The sequence below is a fragment of the Nelumbo nucifera genome, chromosome 1 (assembly GCF_055504915.1).
Source record: "Nelumbo nucifera cultivar China Antique chromosome 1, China Antique-T2T, whole genome shotgun sequence".
NCBI classification, from domain to species: Eukaryota; Viridiplantae; Streptophyta; class Magnoliopsida; order Proteales; family Nelumbonaceae; genus Nelumbo; species Nelumbo nucifera.
The window spans coordinates 109,034,384-109,051,527 of record NC_142649.1 but is presented as its reverse complement, the minus strand read 5'-3'; the positions used below and the strand labels follow the sequence as shown (position 1 = coordinate 109,051,527).

At 38.0% G+C, this 17,144-nt stretch overlaps 1 protein-coding gene across 1 annotated transcript; it reads right to left on the bottom strand.

Moving 5' to 3' along the window:
* Positions 1-443: 443 nt before the first annotated feature.
* LOC104605928 (acetyl-CoA carboxylase 1-like) lies at positions 444-16,141 on the bottom strand. Its single transcript, XM_010270885.3, has 32 exons — positions 15,605-16,141; positions 14,484-14,856; positions 13,815-14,021; positions 13,571-13,732; positions 13,254-13,346; positions 13,038-13,133; positions 12,675-12,848; positions 11,954-12,047; positions 11,668-11,855; positions 11,531-11,581; positions 11,395-11,434; positions 10,816-10,940; positions 10,593-10,709; positions 10,358-10,432; positions 10,202-10,258; positions 9,995-10,099; positions 9,108-9,194; positions 8,836-9,027; positions 8,571-8,759; positions 8,279-8,389; positions 8,087-8,176; positions 7,827-8,003; positions 6,802-6,879; positions 6,519-6,641; positions 5,983-6,252; positions 5,550-5,890; positions 4,729-4,966; positions 4,286-4,638; positions 3,978-4,191; positions 3,279-3,458; positions 1,017-3,170; positions 444-928 (listed from the first exon to the last, which is right to left on the bottom strand). The coding sequence occupies exons 2-32, from the start codon at positions 14,853-14,855 to the stop codon at positions 872-874; spliced, it is 6,810 nt and encodes a 2,269-aa protein (XP_010269187.1). The 5' UTR covers position 14,856; positions 15,605-16,141; the 3' UTR covers positions 444-871.
* Between the last annotated feature and the right edge of the window lie 1,003 nt (positions 16,142-17,144).

Below are 17,144 nucleotides of genomic sequence, written 5' to 3'. Positions count from 1 at the left end.
ATCAGTTTTAAAGTAGAATAAAATCTGACCAAATCATAAATGAATGTTAAAATTTGGCCTAGAGGGTAGGACTGGAGGAAGATGAACATCATGAGCTGACAGTTACAGCTCAAGTTATGCCGAACTCTACTTGATTCTTGCACATGCCGTGTGCATGACATAGACATGGAAGGGCGTGCAAGGAATGAACAATTAACTATCCCATTGGAAGTTAAAAATTAAAATTCACTAAAACAAATCACATGCGAGTCCTATAAAAACCAAAGTCATCACATGACATAACACTCCCTCTAGGATTGATCAGATTTGAAAGTTGAAAAATCCAACCAACTGGAAGTCTGGATTCGGGAACCCACTTGCGCATTATACAAACAGTTTGGATGATTTACATCAACTTATTATTGTGCGAGTCCCTGTCTGGAACCAGCAGCAGAACAATTGTCTTTAAGGCAATAATGAATAAACCATTAAGAAACTTTATTACCTTGTTCATAAATAGAAGAATTTATTAGCCAATGCTTACAGCTAATAATTTCTAAAACTACAGGGACTGAACAACCAATCTAGAAGGTTGCCAAATAGAACCTGCCAATGCTAGCGGCTACCTTCTAAACATCACAAAATTCCCTACACTAACTAGTCTCTTGACAAAATTTACAATTCAGAATGGAACAAATAAAACCCAACTCACCAAGCACATCCTATTCCTACCCTTCATGCCAGCATAATTCTATTTTGCTGTTAAGGACAATATTGGATCAGTCGTGGGCCATAGAAATTGGATTCAATTTTAGAGATAAGCAATATTGTACAGATGATATAATCCTCAAGATGGAGCCTGAATTTTGTGCTATAAACCTGTAGCATCTGATTAGCCAATCACCTTTCGAAGCTCAGCAATCAACTGTTTCCGGGTTGAGGGTTCCACCTGCATTGGGTTTTAAAAATGGGTGTCAGGGTTCTTTGAGATAGACAAATTTCACCCCTACGACAAGCAAAATAAATAGATAGTTTACCTTGTCTAGGAGAACAGAAAGTCCTTGAGGAAGGGCTTGTAAATCTGATGTTGATTCACCAAGATTTGACAGTTGATGCAATACTTTCTGCACCCGCAACTCCTGCAAGTGGTCCTCATAATTCTTTGGATCATTCTTCCATGTGAAGAAAGTATTGTCATCCACCCAGGCATCTTCTCCAACTCCAGCGGGCCTAGAAGCCAAGAACCACTTCTTGATCAAATCCATAGCTGATTTATGAGACAGCAGATCACCTGCAGCATCCTTTACCATCCCAATAAGTGATCCCTCAGCAACTCTGCGGTGTAGCCTCTTGTAGAAAAATGACCTGGAGTTAGCCCAGTCCACAACTTGTCTAACTACTCCTTTGGAAGCCATTCTGAGGGAAGTATCATGTAATTCAGCAAATCGGGTGGCAATCTGAGTGTAAACTGGTAATAGTTGCTTCTCACGGGATCTTATCTGTTTTTGTAGAGTTTCAACAGCTCCAGGAGCTCCACTGTTTCTGGCTTCCTGAAGTTTTGCCTTCAGATTGATCAACTGTTGATCAAGTCTACCCATGCAATCAAGCAGTTCTTTTGTTCTGAATTTGATTTCAATCATCCCTTCTGGTTCAAGAACATTTCCCTTGGCTGTTCTCTCAGCATACATCTCAATGTGGTCTGGGTTGATCCTGCTGTCAACAACAACCCATGCTCCACCACGAAGCTCACCCATCATGGGAATATAAACAAAGACAGGTTGCTTGTATGTTCGGAGGTTCTCCACAATAGTTGATCCTGCCTGAAGGATCCCTTCAAAGAGATCCCTCTGCCCACCAGAAAAGCCTCTCCAGTTTGCAAGAATAAAAAGTGGGAGTTCTTCCCTGTTAAAATCCAACAATGCTTGAGCTGTCTTTGTTGCAGAGTCCGGAAACCATACTTGCCCTGCTTGAGGGACAACCCTCTCATGGGAATCAAGCTGACCAGGGTCTGCAGGGATAACTTGCATCATGGTCTGTGTTTCAACAGCAACAATTCCTACAGGGATCCCCCCGAGCTTTGCCCTTCCTGTTACCACAGTCTTTGCCCAACCTTCCAGAGTCTCCACAAAGCTATCCTTGTCAAAAATCCCCCCAGACCACTTCCCTTTTCCATCCTGAACACCACAAATAGCTGCACGAGGATCACATGAGTTCTCAGGGAAATACTCAACAAGCCTCTCAGGAGGATCTGAAGGACTCAAAATAGGAAGGGGCCCACCTACATGGGGAGGGACATAACTGAGCCACTTCAGTATGGATGAAACACCTTCAAGATCATCTGAGACTGTAAGATGAACAACCCCATTTGTTGCCATGATTTTAGGTCCACCAAGTTGCATGTGGGAGCTGTATACTTCCCGCCCAAGAAGCTTGTTCAGTGCAGAGAATCCAGTCAGAATAATGGGCTGATCAAGCCTCTGGATGCACCGCATGCCAAGCCGAGCAAGATATGCACCTATCCCTACAGTTCGACTAGTCACATATGTTAATGTGAAGGTTTCTTTGTATGCCCTTGAATATGCACCAGCAATGGCTCCACTGCCCGTCAAGTTCTCAACCCCCAATCCATCTTCCTTCCCAACAATGGTGTCTATGACCCATCTGGTTTCTCCAGTTTCCATCTGCAACTCATGTGCAATCACAGATGATCCAATACGTGCATGGTCTTCAGGGGTTAAATATACATACTGAAATCCACGCTCAGGACTTGATTCATCAGACCACCCAACTCTAAAACATGCTTTTACTTCTTCAGCTACTCCAATTCGGGCCCCAGAGTTTGCTGCCAAATAAATCAAAGGTACTTTCTTATCACAAGCTAGATTGGTTACGGCAAGGAAGAATGCATCCTCTCTTGGGCCAAAAGATCCAGCTTTGAAAGTCACATCATTTGCTACTATCATAATTGTTCTTCCTTTTGGAAACTCTGGTGTAGACATCTCCATACACCATGCTACCATGCCCACATCATTGAGTGCAGGAGGACGTTCTACAGAAACAAGAGGTGTACCCCAGGCACCTTGTTTATCAGCAAACACAAGCTCTGTAACTTTAACAAGATCCTTATCCATGGGTCTGTTAACACCCAGGAACTGGGAAGACCATGACCGTTTCAAGGCCGTCTCAAATGCCTGCAAACAAAATATTTCTTTAGGAAAACATTTCTGGCATTAAATTTATTAATGCTTAAGTATCAAAACCTAGATAGAAGTAAAGAATAGATGAATTAAAAATTTCACCAATGGAAAATCATAGCAGTAAGTGGTGTTGTTTTTCCTCGCCAAAAGACGTCTGCGGTCAAGAAGGCCAAGAGGTTGATAACGTGCATTCACAGGCAGACCATGCAAAGGACCTGAAACTTTGTAAACTGAATGATAGACCACTTCATGCTTGCTGTTAAGCTCCACTTCTCGGTATATCTGCAGAGTGAATTTGAGTAAGCATTTGAGAAAAGGAAATACGTATCAACAAAAAAAAAAAAACTCAATAGGAGATTTTTATGCTTTGCACTATAGCTACTACATGAACCAAAAAGTCGGTTTGCATATAGAGAACTTGGTATGTTTGTTTGTTTTCCCCCTTTTGTGGTACTCTAACACCATATGCCACACTAAACTAGGTATCGACTGGTCTGGACTGTTTACTTTGTGAACCACATATTTGGGAGCCATAAAAGATCACATTAACAAACAATATAGACCAAAAAAGAATGAATAGAATTATTCTGTAACTCTAAACTCATATTTGTTTGTGCATCCAAATTCTGGTTCTTGATTGGATGGTTAAGTATCTCCCTGTCACTAATAACTTATGAGCAGTTGTCCATTTAGATGCCCACCTAATAACTAGACATTAATCTGAAATTTGTCTATGCTGGTAGTAACATCCACAAGGGTAATTAGCATTTTGATGAAATCATAAACCAAATACAAACTCACATGCACAGTACAAGTGTGGCCAGTCACATTTGTAACTACAACCCTCCAAGCACCACTAGCAAATCCAGCAGATGCCATCCAAAGTTTCACCTCCCACTCACAAACACCTAGCCGATGCATTCTTACACCAGCAGATTGATGGATCTCATGTGCCAGCTCTTCCAAGATCATCCCAACCATAGCTTCTTCTTGCCCACCATTCATGTCCACTCTCCTGGCAATGACTTGATGGTGAGAAAAGTGGAAGATATCTTCTTGTGTACAATAAGTAGTAGATAAATGCAGAACAAGTATACAAAAATGATTACCTGGGGTAAGGCACAAGATCATCTACTTGTTGCTCTCTTAATATGCAAAGGTACATATGGGCGTGTTCAGATTTGACAGTATCATTGTGAACAAGTAGTTCCAATTCTTCAAGTGCAGCCATTAAAGACCTTAGGACACTCCTTGCAGTGTAAGACATGGATTTTTGGAGTTGGCCCATTCCAACATCCAACCCTTGATAAACTGAGAACCCGTCATTCATGTTAGGTTGTCTGACAAGGGTTCGAAGAAACATCCTGTGAATGGGTTGTGGCTTGTCAATAACAGTGTACAGGTGCCACTGGCGATCCCTGGATGGGGTATACTGTATATTCTCATAGCCTTTGAGTTTATCCTGAAGTGAAAGATGTTGACAAATAAATAAAGATCAGCTAACAACACCAAACAGTAAACAAATTTGGTCAAGGCCAGTAAAACTACAAACCAGTTCAAGGAAAATTGACAGAGGAGGTTCCAAGTGCCGCAGTAGAGGCTCTTCTTCATAGTAACACTTCTCAGGAGACCAATGAAAGGAATGCCTCATGGGGGCTCTCCCTTCATCCCTCTGTATGATACAGCTAATAACCCCAACACCTGCAGCACGTAGACCAGAGCCTACATCTTTCTCTTTTAATATCTTGGCTAATTTATTAATTCTTTCTTGAGCCTGGTCCTCATCGCCACTGCAAAGAAATATAGGAGAATGCACATGAAGGCAAGAATGATGTGTACTGAAGGTTCCATGAGTCATATTGATAATTAGAAATTTAAAGGCTCAGAGCCTTTTTTTTTGGGGGGGGGGGAGGGATTTCAAGTGAGGGATTGGTTCATTTAGTATGAATTATACATTATCGTCTTTTCTGCAAGTCTTGTTATGTCTTCAAAATTCTGAAATTTTAACCACATGTCCTATTTAAAATACCAGTAACATGTTAGTCTGTGATTCTTGGTCTTAACAGTGCAAACCATCAGTTTTGGGATTTTTAATTACTTGTATGATAATTTTAGATTGTAATTAAGTTCAGTGCCAACAAACTCCAAAGGGCCCTTTGATAATGGCTGAAGTAGCTGAACTCGATGACATTGTTTTATCTTTTAGTAATAAAATATTCAAGGATATAGTAATCAACCCAAGTTCAGCTTCAGGCAATGAGCCAACAACCTCCTTAACAACTGATTCACTAAAAGATAAAGCAACAAGTTCTAGTTCTTTCCCAGTGTTGATGTTAGATCATTTTGAATGTAAGGAGGTAGAACCATACATACCTATCCTGAAGCAAACTCATCTGATTGTTTATGCCCGCCAAGGCAACATGCAACATATTACCATGGCTAGCTGGTTCTAGGTGTCCATTAGTCATTACTCCATGAGAGCTATGAGTAGTTTCCTTCAAACCAGCACCAATAGCAATTGGTAAAAACTGAAGAGATTTGATGATAACCATTGCTCCCCATTTCCTCTCACTATGTTTTTCAACCATTGGTTTATCAGAAATGTGATCCTCAGACCCATTCCTTCTCTCAATATGTTCTTCAGAGAATTCCCATGAAGCAATAAGACCAGATCTGTGCCACTGCATCCGGACACTCCCCTTTACAAGATATGGCTGGCAATGGATAAAGAGTTACATGGGGGATCACAATTCAATTTGTAAAACAGTTAAAGAAACATAAGATTTGAAATGTTAATGGTTAGTACCTGATACAGCCTGCGAACATAGGTCTCCACCACCCGCCTTTGAAGAGTGTGGTCACTATGGTCAAACAGACCAACAAGTGCATCTTCAACAGCCAAAGGAGCACTGACAAGATCCTCCATCCTTTCATTTATGGCACTTTTCCTCCTAGGAGTATCTATACTTTCACCTTCCTCTGTGAACATTTCAAGCTCTGAGAGGCTTCTAGCAATACTTGAACGTAGTTCACTCAATTTGGTTTGTTCAAGCAGTTGGCTTGCCTTCAATGCTAGCTACAAAATCCGATTAACATTACAATGGGGTTTTAGAACCTTTTCTTTTGGTTACATGGGTAAAATTATTTTATAAAAACAAGAAAAAAAAACAAAAATATTTAAGCCAAATGTGATAACAAAAAACCAACTATCAACTAAGAAACCACAGCCCCTGCCTCACTGAAGAACTATCAGTATTACTGATTGTTACTAAATATGAATGAAGCATGCAACCTATTGAATCACATAAACACGCAAAATGGGGGCTATTCAATCACACAAACCTCAGAATAAATTGTATGGTTAAGAGCAGAGAACCGTATCAGTTGGTCTCTATAAGCAGCAGGGTTGGGATAAACCAACGCTTCAATAAGTCTTAGTATCAATTTATTTTTACTCCGAACACCCTGCAAAATAATGAGCATTTGTGGGACTGTCAAAAATGGTATCTATTGAACACCAGTAACAAATTAAAGCAGAACATGCAAGCCAGGCTAGAATGAATCAATAGAAATCTTCTTCAGGTACTTATAAAAGGACTAATAACTGCAAGTTTTCTGAAAGTACCTGATGAGAAAGAACTATGTCAACAACCTTTAGAAGATCTTTCTTATATTGAAGACGAAGACGTTCAATTACATCAGCCTGGAGGAGACAAAAAAGCTGTAAGAACCTTGCAATCAGGGAAAATAGAAAAGACTGATGTTTCCAAGTTCCCCAATTAAGTCCTTCATTTGGTCTGAAGTTTTGAACCTTTTGTTATTTGCGAGTGTAGGCACAGAGTGCATCACAAAACAAACATAAAAAAGATAAAGCTAGTAATGTCAATATAAGAATTTGTGCAGCCTGGACAAATTTAGCAAATCTTTAAGATGAAAGAATGGATCAATTTTACTCTGAAACTGGAATAACTAACTACCTGGTAGCAAGCAAACTGCATACTTCAAATACTACAGTATGAATGTTTGTTTTTCCTTTTTTAATCCAAGGGTGAGGGCAGAAGCTATGACAAAATTTTGTCAACCATACAAGGTAAAAATCCAAATGCAAAAACACCAAAAGGATTATCACATTCTTATTTCTTTATATCTAATGGTAACTCAGTAACAAAGGAGGGGTGAACAAAGTATTTTACCTAGTCATCAAAATATGATCATTCTGTCTGGCTTTCCTTGGTTTTAACCTTTTCCTAACTACAGCCAAGATTTATAACATTTTAGATTGAGGTGAAACCTGGTGAGAGCTCTACCAAAAAAAAGCATAATCCTATAGTTTCATTTTCATTGGGTTATACATAACCAAAATTACCTATATCAACAGATCATTTTATTGTCAGTATTTTAGTGACATACAAGTACCTTCTGCTAACCAGTAAATCTGAATCAAGTATAAAAGGATATTTTTCCTTATAAATTTCACATGGAACTCTATGACTTCTTATTTGTGTATATTTTTTATCAGATCTTATTTGTGTATATTTTCAATAAAGTCCTTTTTTTTGCTTGGCACTTGGAACTAATTCAGCTTTCATACAGTCATAACCAAGGAAATAACAACCGCAGAATGGGATAGTACTCGCTGGAGCAATCTACCTGAATATTGTCACTAAATAATTCCTCAATAGATAAATATTCTTCAAAAAGGGATTGAACAATAACACGTGCATGACTCTCTCTTCCACCCTCGTAAGACTTCACAAGACTCATAAGAGGCTCCACAAGTCGTTCCTGTGTTGCTTTTTCTTTAACAGGGCAGGATAAGAGATGTGACTGTAGAAGCAAAAAAGGTTTGCTTTAAAAATTGACATCTGCAAAACGAAATAAAATTGGAAGAATACAAAACAAGAACTAACCTCAAGTATGCTCCGTAATAGTTTTGCTGGGAAATCAACATTTTTCTGGGAGTCAGAAAACCCTTCGTACTCCTTATATTTAGCATCCAACTAGATTCAGAAAAAAGAAATGTAACTTAGTAAAAATTCAAGTTGGAAGCAACAATCCAAAATCTTAAATCCATAGAGGAAAGTCATAAGATAGATATGAACCTCATTTTTGAGATCTTTTGGTAGACGAGTTGCCAGAACAGCCATGCACTCTTGCCACTGAAGGAAAGGGAGCTCTGGGCTATCTAGACAGTTGAGCAAATCTTGCACAACCTGAAACAGATATGGACTATGTGATAAAGTAAAATCAATGTTTCAGAAAGAAGAAAAGGATGCATGAATTTCACAACATGTGCTCATAACTAGTTTCCCAATCATTATTTGGTTGAAGAGTGCATTGTTCAAAACTCTTCTATCTGGAATGGATAGTGTGCAAGAATATCCATATCCTTACTTCATCAATGTTATGTTCATAGCCCGCAAGAATCATCCGTGCAGCATTTAGACTTGCAGCACATCTCTGGTGTACTTTTCCAGAAACCGCAGTTGGAGGCCCCAAGACTGGAAAGCTCCCATGGAATGGTTCTGCTTTCCTTACAGCCGATGGGTCATCAAGATCAAGTCTTGCTATAAGGTCACCAGCCTGCACCAAAAGCAGCTTGTAAATGACACACACACACACATGTGAGAGAGAGAGAGAGAGAGAGAGAGAGAGTTACCTGCATTGCCTGACCTTCAGACATCTTAAAATGGATAGCTCCAGAAGCGGGTAGCAAAAGTGGCATACACATCTTCATAACCTCAACTTCAGCATATGGTGTGTCAGCTTCCAAATGACCACCATCTGGGACTAGGAAACGAAGCAGCTTGCATGGTGTCTCTGCAACTAACTTGGATGGATCGTGATCATTCTGGAAAGAACAAAGATTTTAATCTCATTCCTAAACTTTATCCACCTTAAAAATAGAAAGAAATTATATATTCAGGAAACCTGTAACAAACAGGTCCTTCCATCAATTAGAAGTCGAGTGCCAGCTGCCTCTTCCTCAGCGTAGATTACATGACTGTTTCCATCCAACTGTGCAAGATACAGAATTTGTTAATGCTTAATAACAAAAATAAATGAAATATCAATTTAAATAGAAATTTCCACCATAATTTCTTTGTCAATGCTATAAACTCAAATTTTAAAAGAAAGAACAAGATGCTATTTTCCATTTCATAAACAGATCCAACATCTAGGAAATTGCATCAACTCCTTTTCTTTGATCCGCAATAAAAGCATGTCATCTATAAAAAACAAACTGAATTATGAACTTAGAAAGTTTTTTATCATAAATTAGTAAAATATAAAATCCAACTATATAACAAAGAAGCCCACTTCTTTATGGTTTGAAATCTTGAATTTCTGGGAGAGAAAATATGTCAGACATGTATAAATATATGGGAAAATCTACTTTGCTTAAAAGCCTCTCCCAGCTGTTATCTGACCATTGTTTATATAATTTAATACCAATAATAGTATACAAGTTATTAATACAAATAAAGGAATTTTCTATAAGTTAATTTAATAATGTCATTACCAAACAACTATGTGGTCATGTTATGCCAACATGTCAGTTCCATTAGTGTAATTGTGTCTAAAACCAGCAAGTATGCCTATATCCAAGTAAATTGTGAAAGAATAGAGGTTATGGAAGATACAGTGACAAACATAAGCTTAAACTAAGAGATGGAAATTGAATATTACTGATACTAAGTTTATTAAATATTAAAACCAGAACTGCCAAAATAAACAACAAAATTTATTTATGAAGTGCCTAACATTTATGCCAAAAGATGATATGTGTGAATTGGAAAAGGGAATCAAATGCTTGCCTGCATCAATAGCCCCCCATCACGCAAAGTATGTATTTCAGCTTCTATTTCTGATTGATTCATTTTCAATCTATAGCTTCCAGGTCCTCCCCTCACCATTTCAATCTAGAGTTTAGTATCAAATAATCTGATTAGGTCACTAGAATTTATCATTCTCAGAGAATGACAAGAGCTCCTTGCAATCAAAGTTATTATTTGCATGCTTACTGTATATTTGCTTCCTTCAATGTTGAGAGAAACTTGAGAATTGACAAGTGATATATGCTGCAATTAAGGAGGCATTATTAACCACGTTAGTAAGTATAACAAAAAGGAAGTGCCTAAACTGAATATCTCAGGTAGCTTATGTATGGTATGCATTACCTTGGGTGGTATTTGTCCCTTTTCAAGATAGCCAATATAATCAGAAACAATGGATGCGCTGCTAGTTGATGCTTTCTACAGAATAGAAAATTGGAGGCAAACGAGCTGTGTTAATAGTTTAAACCCTTTGAAACAAAAAGAAAAAAAAAAAAAAGAAAAGCATGTTGCAATAAACTCTAATAATATAAATAAAAAAAATCAAAATTACGTAAATTTGATTAATTGATTTACTTACAAATAGTGCCCCTCCAACAACTGAGATGTACCAAGGGGGCCTCTCAGCTCTAACCCGCATGGCAATTCTGCTGTCCAGCCAGCCTGTGTGGATTTTGTTGTCTCTGTACTCTGAGGCCTACAAGAGAATACATCTTACTTTTCACCACCTGATTTCCTAGGGGTATAACTTCCAATAATGATGGCAAAAGAAAAATAGTATCATTGCTGTACCAGATTCTTACATGTAAAAGATCAATTGTGTAATCAACATTTGTACGTATTTCTCCCCGGATTTGGATTTCCTTCAGCCCAAGAACCATATTTGCAATAGCCAAGGCTCTTGACTCTCCAAAAGCAAAGACATGTCCTGAGACATGAATTAATGGTTCATCAATGGATATTGATATGTGTTACCAATATATTCATGTAGTATATCTAAAAACTAGTGGATAATGTTAAAGATGCAAGCAAATCAACTCAATACAAACGTGGTACCTCTGGTGTCAACTTGATAGTTCCAATGAGTAAATTTAAGTAATAGGGCAAAACATAAATTAGAAGATAAAAGAAAAGATTTGCAGAAATTAGTATAGAGGAAAAACACAATCCGAAGTCTTTGAATAGGCATAAAGGAGTTCCTAAAGGCTTTTCTATTAAAACTAGAGTAAAAGATAATGAACTTACAATGTGCTTTTTCAGGTTAAAGTCTTACAAAGACCCAATGAAATCTTAGTATCTAAGTTAAACTGATCAAATTTCTTGCTTAAAAATCATGTCTCAGTTTCTCAGATAGTCAGCTCACAAACGTAGAGAGTACTTACCAAATTGAGAATCTGAAAACTCATGAATACCTCCTCCAGACTGCAAATTGTAATTGCAATTAAGCAACCACTATTAGCTTTGAGCTTTTAAGTATGAATTTGAACTCATCTTCATACAGTTCCACAAAATTTATACCTTAACAGAGAAGTATGCCCACACATTTGGTTTGCTTTTAAAGTTCAGCTCCTGAAAGACAAGAACAGCTCTGGTCATAACAAAGGTGGAATGGAGGATGGTACAATTAACTACTCTGGAAATCCAACAAATCTAACCTGTACTTTTCCGCTGGTAGGTTTAAAACCATCATCTGGGTCCTCACTTGTTACACGGACAGCTACACAATGACCTTTTGGCCTCACTGACTCAGCTTTGTCAAAATCAAATGGAGTGGCAGCAATTGATGTTCTCTTCCAAGCATCATATCCCCCACCATGTTCCATTCCATAAAATCGCCTTATTTCTAGTTATAAGATGTATAGAATACCAATATATAGTCAATAAAGGATTTGACCAAGAAAAGTACGGAAATAAGTAAATTGTAGATATATGTGATCATACCAGGAATTTGCCAGAGAGGAACACCCATGCCAACTGTAACTTGTGCGGCAGGCAGATTTATTTCAGCAATCCACTCTGTAACAGGATGCTCCACCTAAAATAAAATAATGGATAATAAATTCAGAAAATTGAATAAATCCCAGAAAGACTTGTATACCATTCAAGCAAATCTGGTGACTGTACAAGACAAAATTATTTGCCCAAAGTAGCGTGTGAATAGATGCGTGTTTGTTTACATATCACTCTCACTTACTGACCAATTGATCAAAATTGGGAAATAAATAAAACTCATCTAAAATAATGGACTCATAGTTGAGGCCAGGACCATTTGTTTTTCTCATACTACCTAGAATGAGATCAAGTAAATAGTCTGGATCATCCAACTGCTTTGTTTTTTATTGGTGACAGTTAAAACGTTAGTCAAGTATAATAAGAAAGTGTACAGTAGCATGATAGGCCCCTTTAACATAGCTAGCCTTGGCTAGTCTCCCAATTCATTACATTTTATTGTCTTGCATTTGCACCCAATGATACAAGCCACCATTAGATTTGATCTAACTCGGTTGATTTTGATGGGGAATTTTCTAGGTAAATATGCACATATATGCAACAGCATAGGACAGCATCCATATTCATACAAGCATATAATGATGCACCGGAAAATAGAATAACAGAATTTACTTTCACTGAGATCTAATGTACATGTAGTGCTACTACAAACCTGTAACCGAGGGTTGAGTTCTAAGAAATAGTATTCGCCAGTGTCCATACTGTATAGATACTCAACAGTAGCAGCACCAACATAATTTACACACTTAGCTAGCCTCCTTGCTGCCTGCTCCAGCTCTTTCACAGTCTCCCATGGTGCCACAGTAATTGGGCCTTCTTCAATAATCTATTTGACATAAATGATCATGTTAATACCTTTATGGTTAGAATAAATGCTAGTGGAATATCCTGAAAAGGTAGAAAAGAAAAGGAAAAAAAGGAACACATTCCAGGAAGCCTTGGCAAGTGAAATAAGAAGAGAACTTGTTAAAAAGAATCATCCAAATAGAAACAGAAGCATCTAAGAAAGATTTACCTTTTGATGCCTTCTTTGAATACTGCAATCACGGCTATGCAACGCTGCAACGTTGCCATACTGATCACAAAGTAATTGGACTTCTAAATGACGACTCTAAATGAAGAAATCAAGTTATAGTCAGAACAAGATTAACTTGTGGAAACTCGAGTTGGTTTTGGTGGTGGTGGTGGTTGGGGGGGTAGAATGAAATTAACAGATGGATGTTGGTCTTACCTGGGAAGCAACCTTCATTATAAATATTGGAGATCCAGGAACTTCACCCTGGACTTGCTTAAACAATGCTCTCACTTCATCGTCATTATGAACCTGAGAATTTTGAAAGAGGATACACTATGTTCAATTCAAAGTTGAAAAATGAGGCTTAATTAACTTCAAACCAAATCACTCAACATATGACCATGAAAATACTTAAAAAATTGTCCAAGTGTGCATTTATAATATAATTTGAATTCATTTAAAACTTGCTATTTAAGAAAAGGTGGTGGTATATCCTGCATCAGAAATCCATTTCTTGTTCGAATGAAGCTGACCTTTCTAATGCCTTTACCACCGCCACCCCAAGATGCTTTGATCATTGCAGGGTAACCCACCACCTGACAGCTTGCCAGTGCCTCCTCTGCTGTATAAACACAAGCATCTCGATAGATGTCATCTGGTATAGAATCCAAGCAGCTTTCTTGAGAAATTTTTACCTGGAAGAGAAAAGTTGTAATGTTGGAAACTGTATTAACCCCAGAAAATGAAGAATCAAACAAAACACATAATGACAATTACATGTGAGCCACTCCATGGAAGGGTTGGTACTCCTGCTGCTTGGGCAATTAGTGATGAACCAATCTTATCTCCCAATGCTGCCATAGATGTAGCAGGGGGGCCAAGAAATATGATTCCCTTTGCATTTAGTGCATCTGGAAGTTCAGGGTTCTCTGATGCATGGCCCCAACCAGGCCAAACTGCATTGACCCGTGTTATCTCTGCTATCTGTTAGTGACCAAAAAGTTAGAATAAAATATCCAATACTTTTCCATGTTTTTGAATAGAGAAGTTCAATACTCAACAACTGAACCGTTGAAAGCCAATAATCATAGTTAATAGAAATCAAACATAGATAGGACATTAATAATCAGTAACTCATTCTGCAAATCTAGGTAATAAACTCTTCCAAATTCTGAGATCAGCTAGAAATGGATTTCATGTTTCCCCTCATCTGGGATTCGATACTTCTTTTACTAATTTTACACTAGTTGTTCTCTTTTAGTTAACTTTCAATTAGAACATATTATCTATTCAAAGTGATAGGAAAATGTTGCAATGTAATCAACATTATTTGACATGTAGATCATTAATTACACTTTTTTTTTTCTTTCTATCAACCTAACTCAATATTTCCCAAGAAAAAGAAAAAAAAATATAATACAAATGTAAAACGAATGAGCTGCATACCTCTACAATGAGCTGCACATTAGCATAGTTGTTATTGTTGGTCCCACCTGGAACTTCTACAAATTGATCAGCAATTCTAATGTGTTCGGCATTGATTCTCATGTCTTCTGGAGTTGCCATGGCCACTAACAGGATTGCCTTCTCTGTTCCAAAGGTTTGTAGTGCCCATGTCCTGACACTACGCATGAACTTTACAGCTGCCATTCCATTGTTTGCAATCAAGATGCTGTGTATTGGGGTTTTCCCGCCAAGGGCATAGCAGAAATTATCCACTTCAGAAATTGTAGCTTGTTGCCTGATTGGGATTGTTCCATTTATGACCTCATTCCCACGCCAAACTCCAGCCATTTGCTGACCCTTTTGGGTGTACATGCTGCATTTTCATATTAGTAAGCAATCAACAAGCCCATTGAAACTAAATACTAAATTGAATTCATTTTTCAAAGTTTCTTTTTTTTTTCCTGTTTCCTGAACACCTTGATCATCATTTTTTTTTTTTTGTTTTGTTGAAGATTTGATTTTAATTAGTAAATTGGATTCCTTAGCCATGATCTTATCACCCCGAAGTTAAAACTCTGGCCACCGCTTTGTAAATAAACCCGGTGAATTTGACAAAAGAAAGCCGAAAAGAGCTTCAACAGTAGAGCTCTGTTCAGACCATACATAAAAAACCCACAAAGGAAGTTCTCGGATGCAGAACAGGTAAAACAAGTTCATAAAAAGAAACCCATATTAAAACTAATAAAAGAAGAAAAAAAAAGGGAGACTAAAATGACGAAGATTCGAGACAAGAGAGAGCTAGAAGAGACTTCGGAACTTCATACTAAGAAAAAAACAGAGCAATTCAACAGAAAATACTCTAACAGAGTAAGTCAGATCCCCAAATCTATGCACTACTAAGACCTATTTTAGAGGAAAAAAAAAACATCCACAGTAAGCACCATCTCGTAGGATAAAGCAAATCCGATACTACTCACGCTGAACTTAACAACTCCCATCTCCAAGAAGCGGAAGAGAAGAAATGATGAGACACCCAAATCAAGATAAAGAAAAAAATTATAACAAAAACTACTAAAACGAACACAAAAACGAAACGAAGACAAAGAATTGAGACAACTGACCTTAATGAACAACAAGTGAAGCACAGAACTCAAAATCCCAAACAAGATTTCTTTATGTTGTCTTGGATCAGAGGAAGCATTATGGGTCAGGAAGGCAGGCAAGAACTATACCAGCTCATGGTGCCTGCGTTATGTTCGTGTGAAATAATAGCTTCTCAAGTTAGGAAATGAAGAAGAGAGGGAAGGGGGTATTAACGGCTTTAATTGGTGATGCACGTGGCACCAGCCCACCTGCATTCTTTGTAGTAGTTCCCAACTACTCCCATCTCACTCTCTCTCTCTCCCTCTGTCTCTCAAGAAATTCCAAATCAGAGTTCTACCCTTTTTCCTCCCTCTCCTCTCTCTCTCTAAATCTCAAATTGAACGACAAACAAGAGAACTACTAATCCCATGGTCCATAAAACTCCACATTTTTGTCGGGAATAGAACCCATCTTGTAAATAATTGGTACGGTTTGACTGTGAGTTGGGTAATGTGGTCGACCAACCCTTCCCTCCTTGAACAACATGGGAAGGGAAGAGAACAAGAACAGAGAAATAGATTACAGGGTTAATTGCCAAAACTCTTAACCTTACTGCTGATACCTTGGTAACTCGCCTCTTCATCTTCTCTCTTACGAGATCACAGTAACAGGAAGAAAGAAGGAGGAGGTGTTTTTTATATAAAAATTTACCATTTACATTTTACACATACATAAATAATAAATTTGGGTAAAGAGAAGGAGATGGAACACATGGTCAATAAATTAGTAGGGTCCAACAGTTTTCATTGAGATGCGTGTTTTGGGTTTTTTTATTATCTGCTGAGGGTGGTGGATAGTTTATTATTTAAAGGGGAATAGTGTAATACGGTTGGGAGTTAGATGCAACCATGCCTTCAGCCTTCAGCCTTCCTCACCTCTCTCTCTCTCTCTCTCTCTCGTGATTGTGGCTCAAATAGGTTGATGAAAGTAAGGCGTTGATAGTTATGGGATTGGGTTAGGTTGGATGCATGGTCCTTTCATGCTTATCTTTCGTTCTCTATGCGGCGTAATGAAAACAAAGACTTTGACCTCAGTTGCTGACTTCTAACTCACATTCCCACACACCGATCACTCCTTTGCATCCTTATCTAATACTTTGAACTGGAATATGTTAGCAACAAAATACTTTTCCCAACAAATTCCAACATGATATATGTCTACGCTTTTAACCATGGTGGGCTGGGTTCCTTTGGTAAGATGTGTAGACATCATGTAGGTATTAATTGGAAAATATTGTGTTGTTACCACAGGGCTTTAAATGGATCCAAATTTGATTCGTTTATATTCAAATTCAAATCGAACTTCTTCATTGTAAGCAGAGGTTACCTCTTCCCTAAAAAATAAAATAAAGCTGCTAACAGTTTTTTCCAATTACACTGCGCAGAGTGGCACTTTGGAGGTGCTTCAACTCCACAGAAGTTTTTGGGAGCTGCCCAGGTCTTCATCGCAGGGGTTTAACGTACGGGTGCAAGATCCATCCGACATCTAATCTTATTTGGTTGAATTTGGATGATTCCT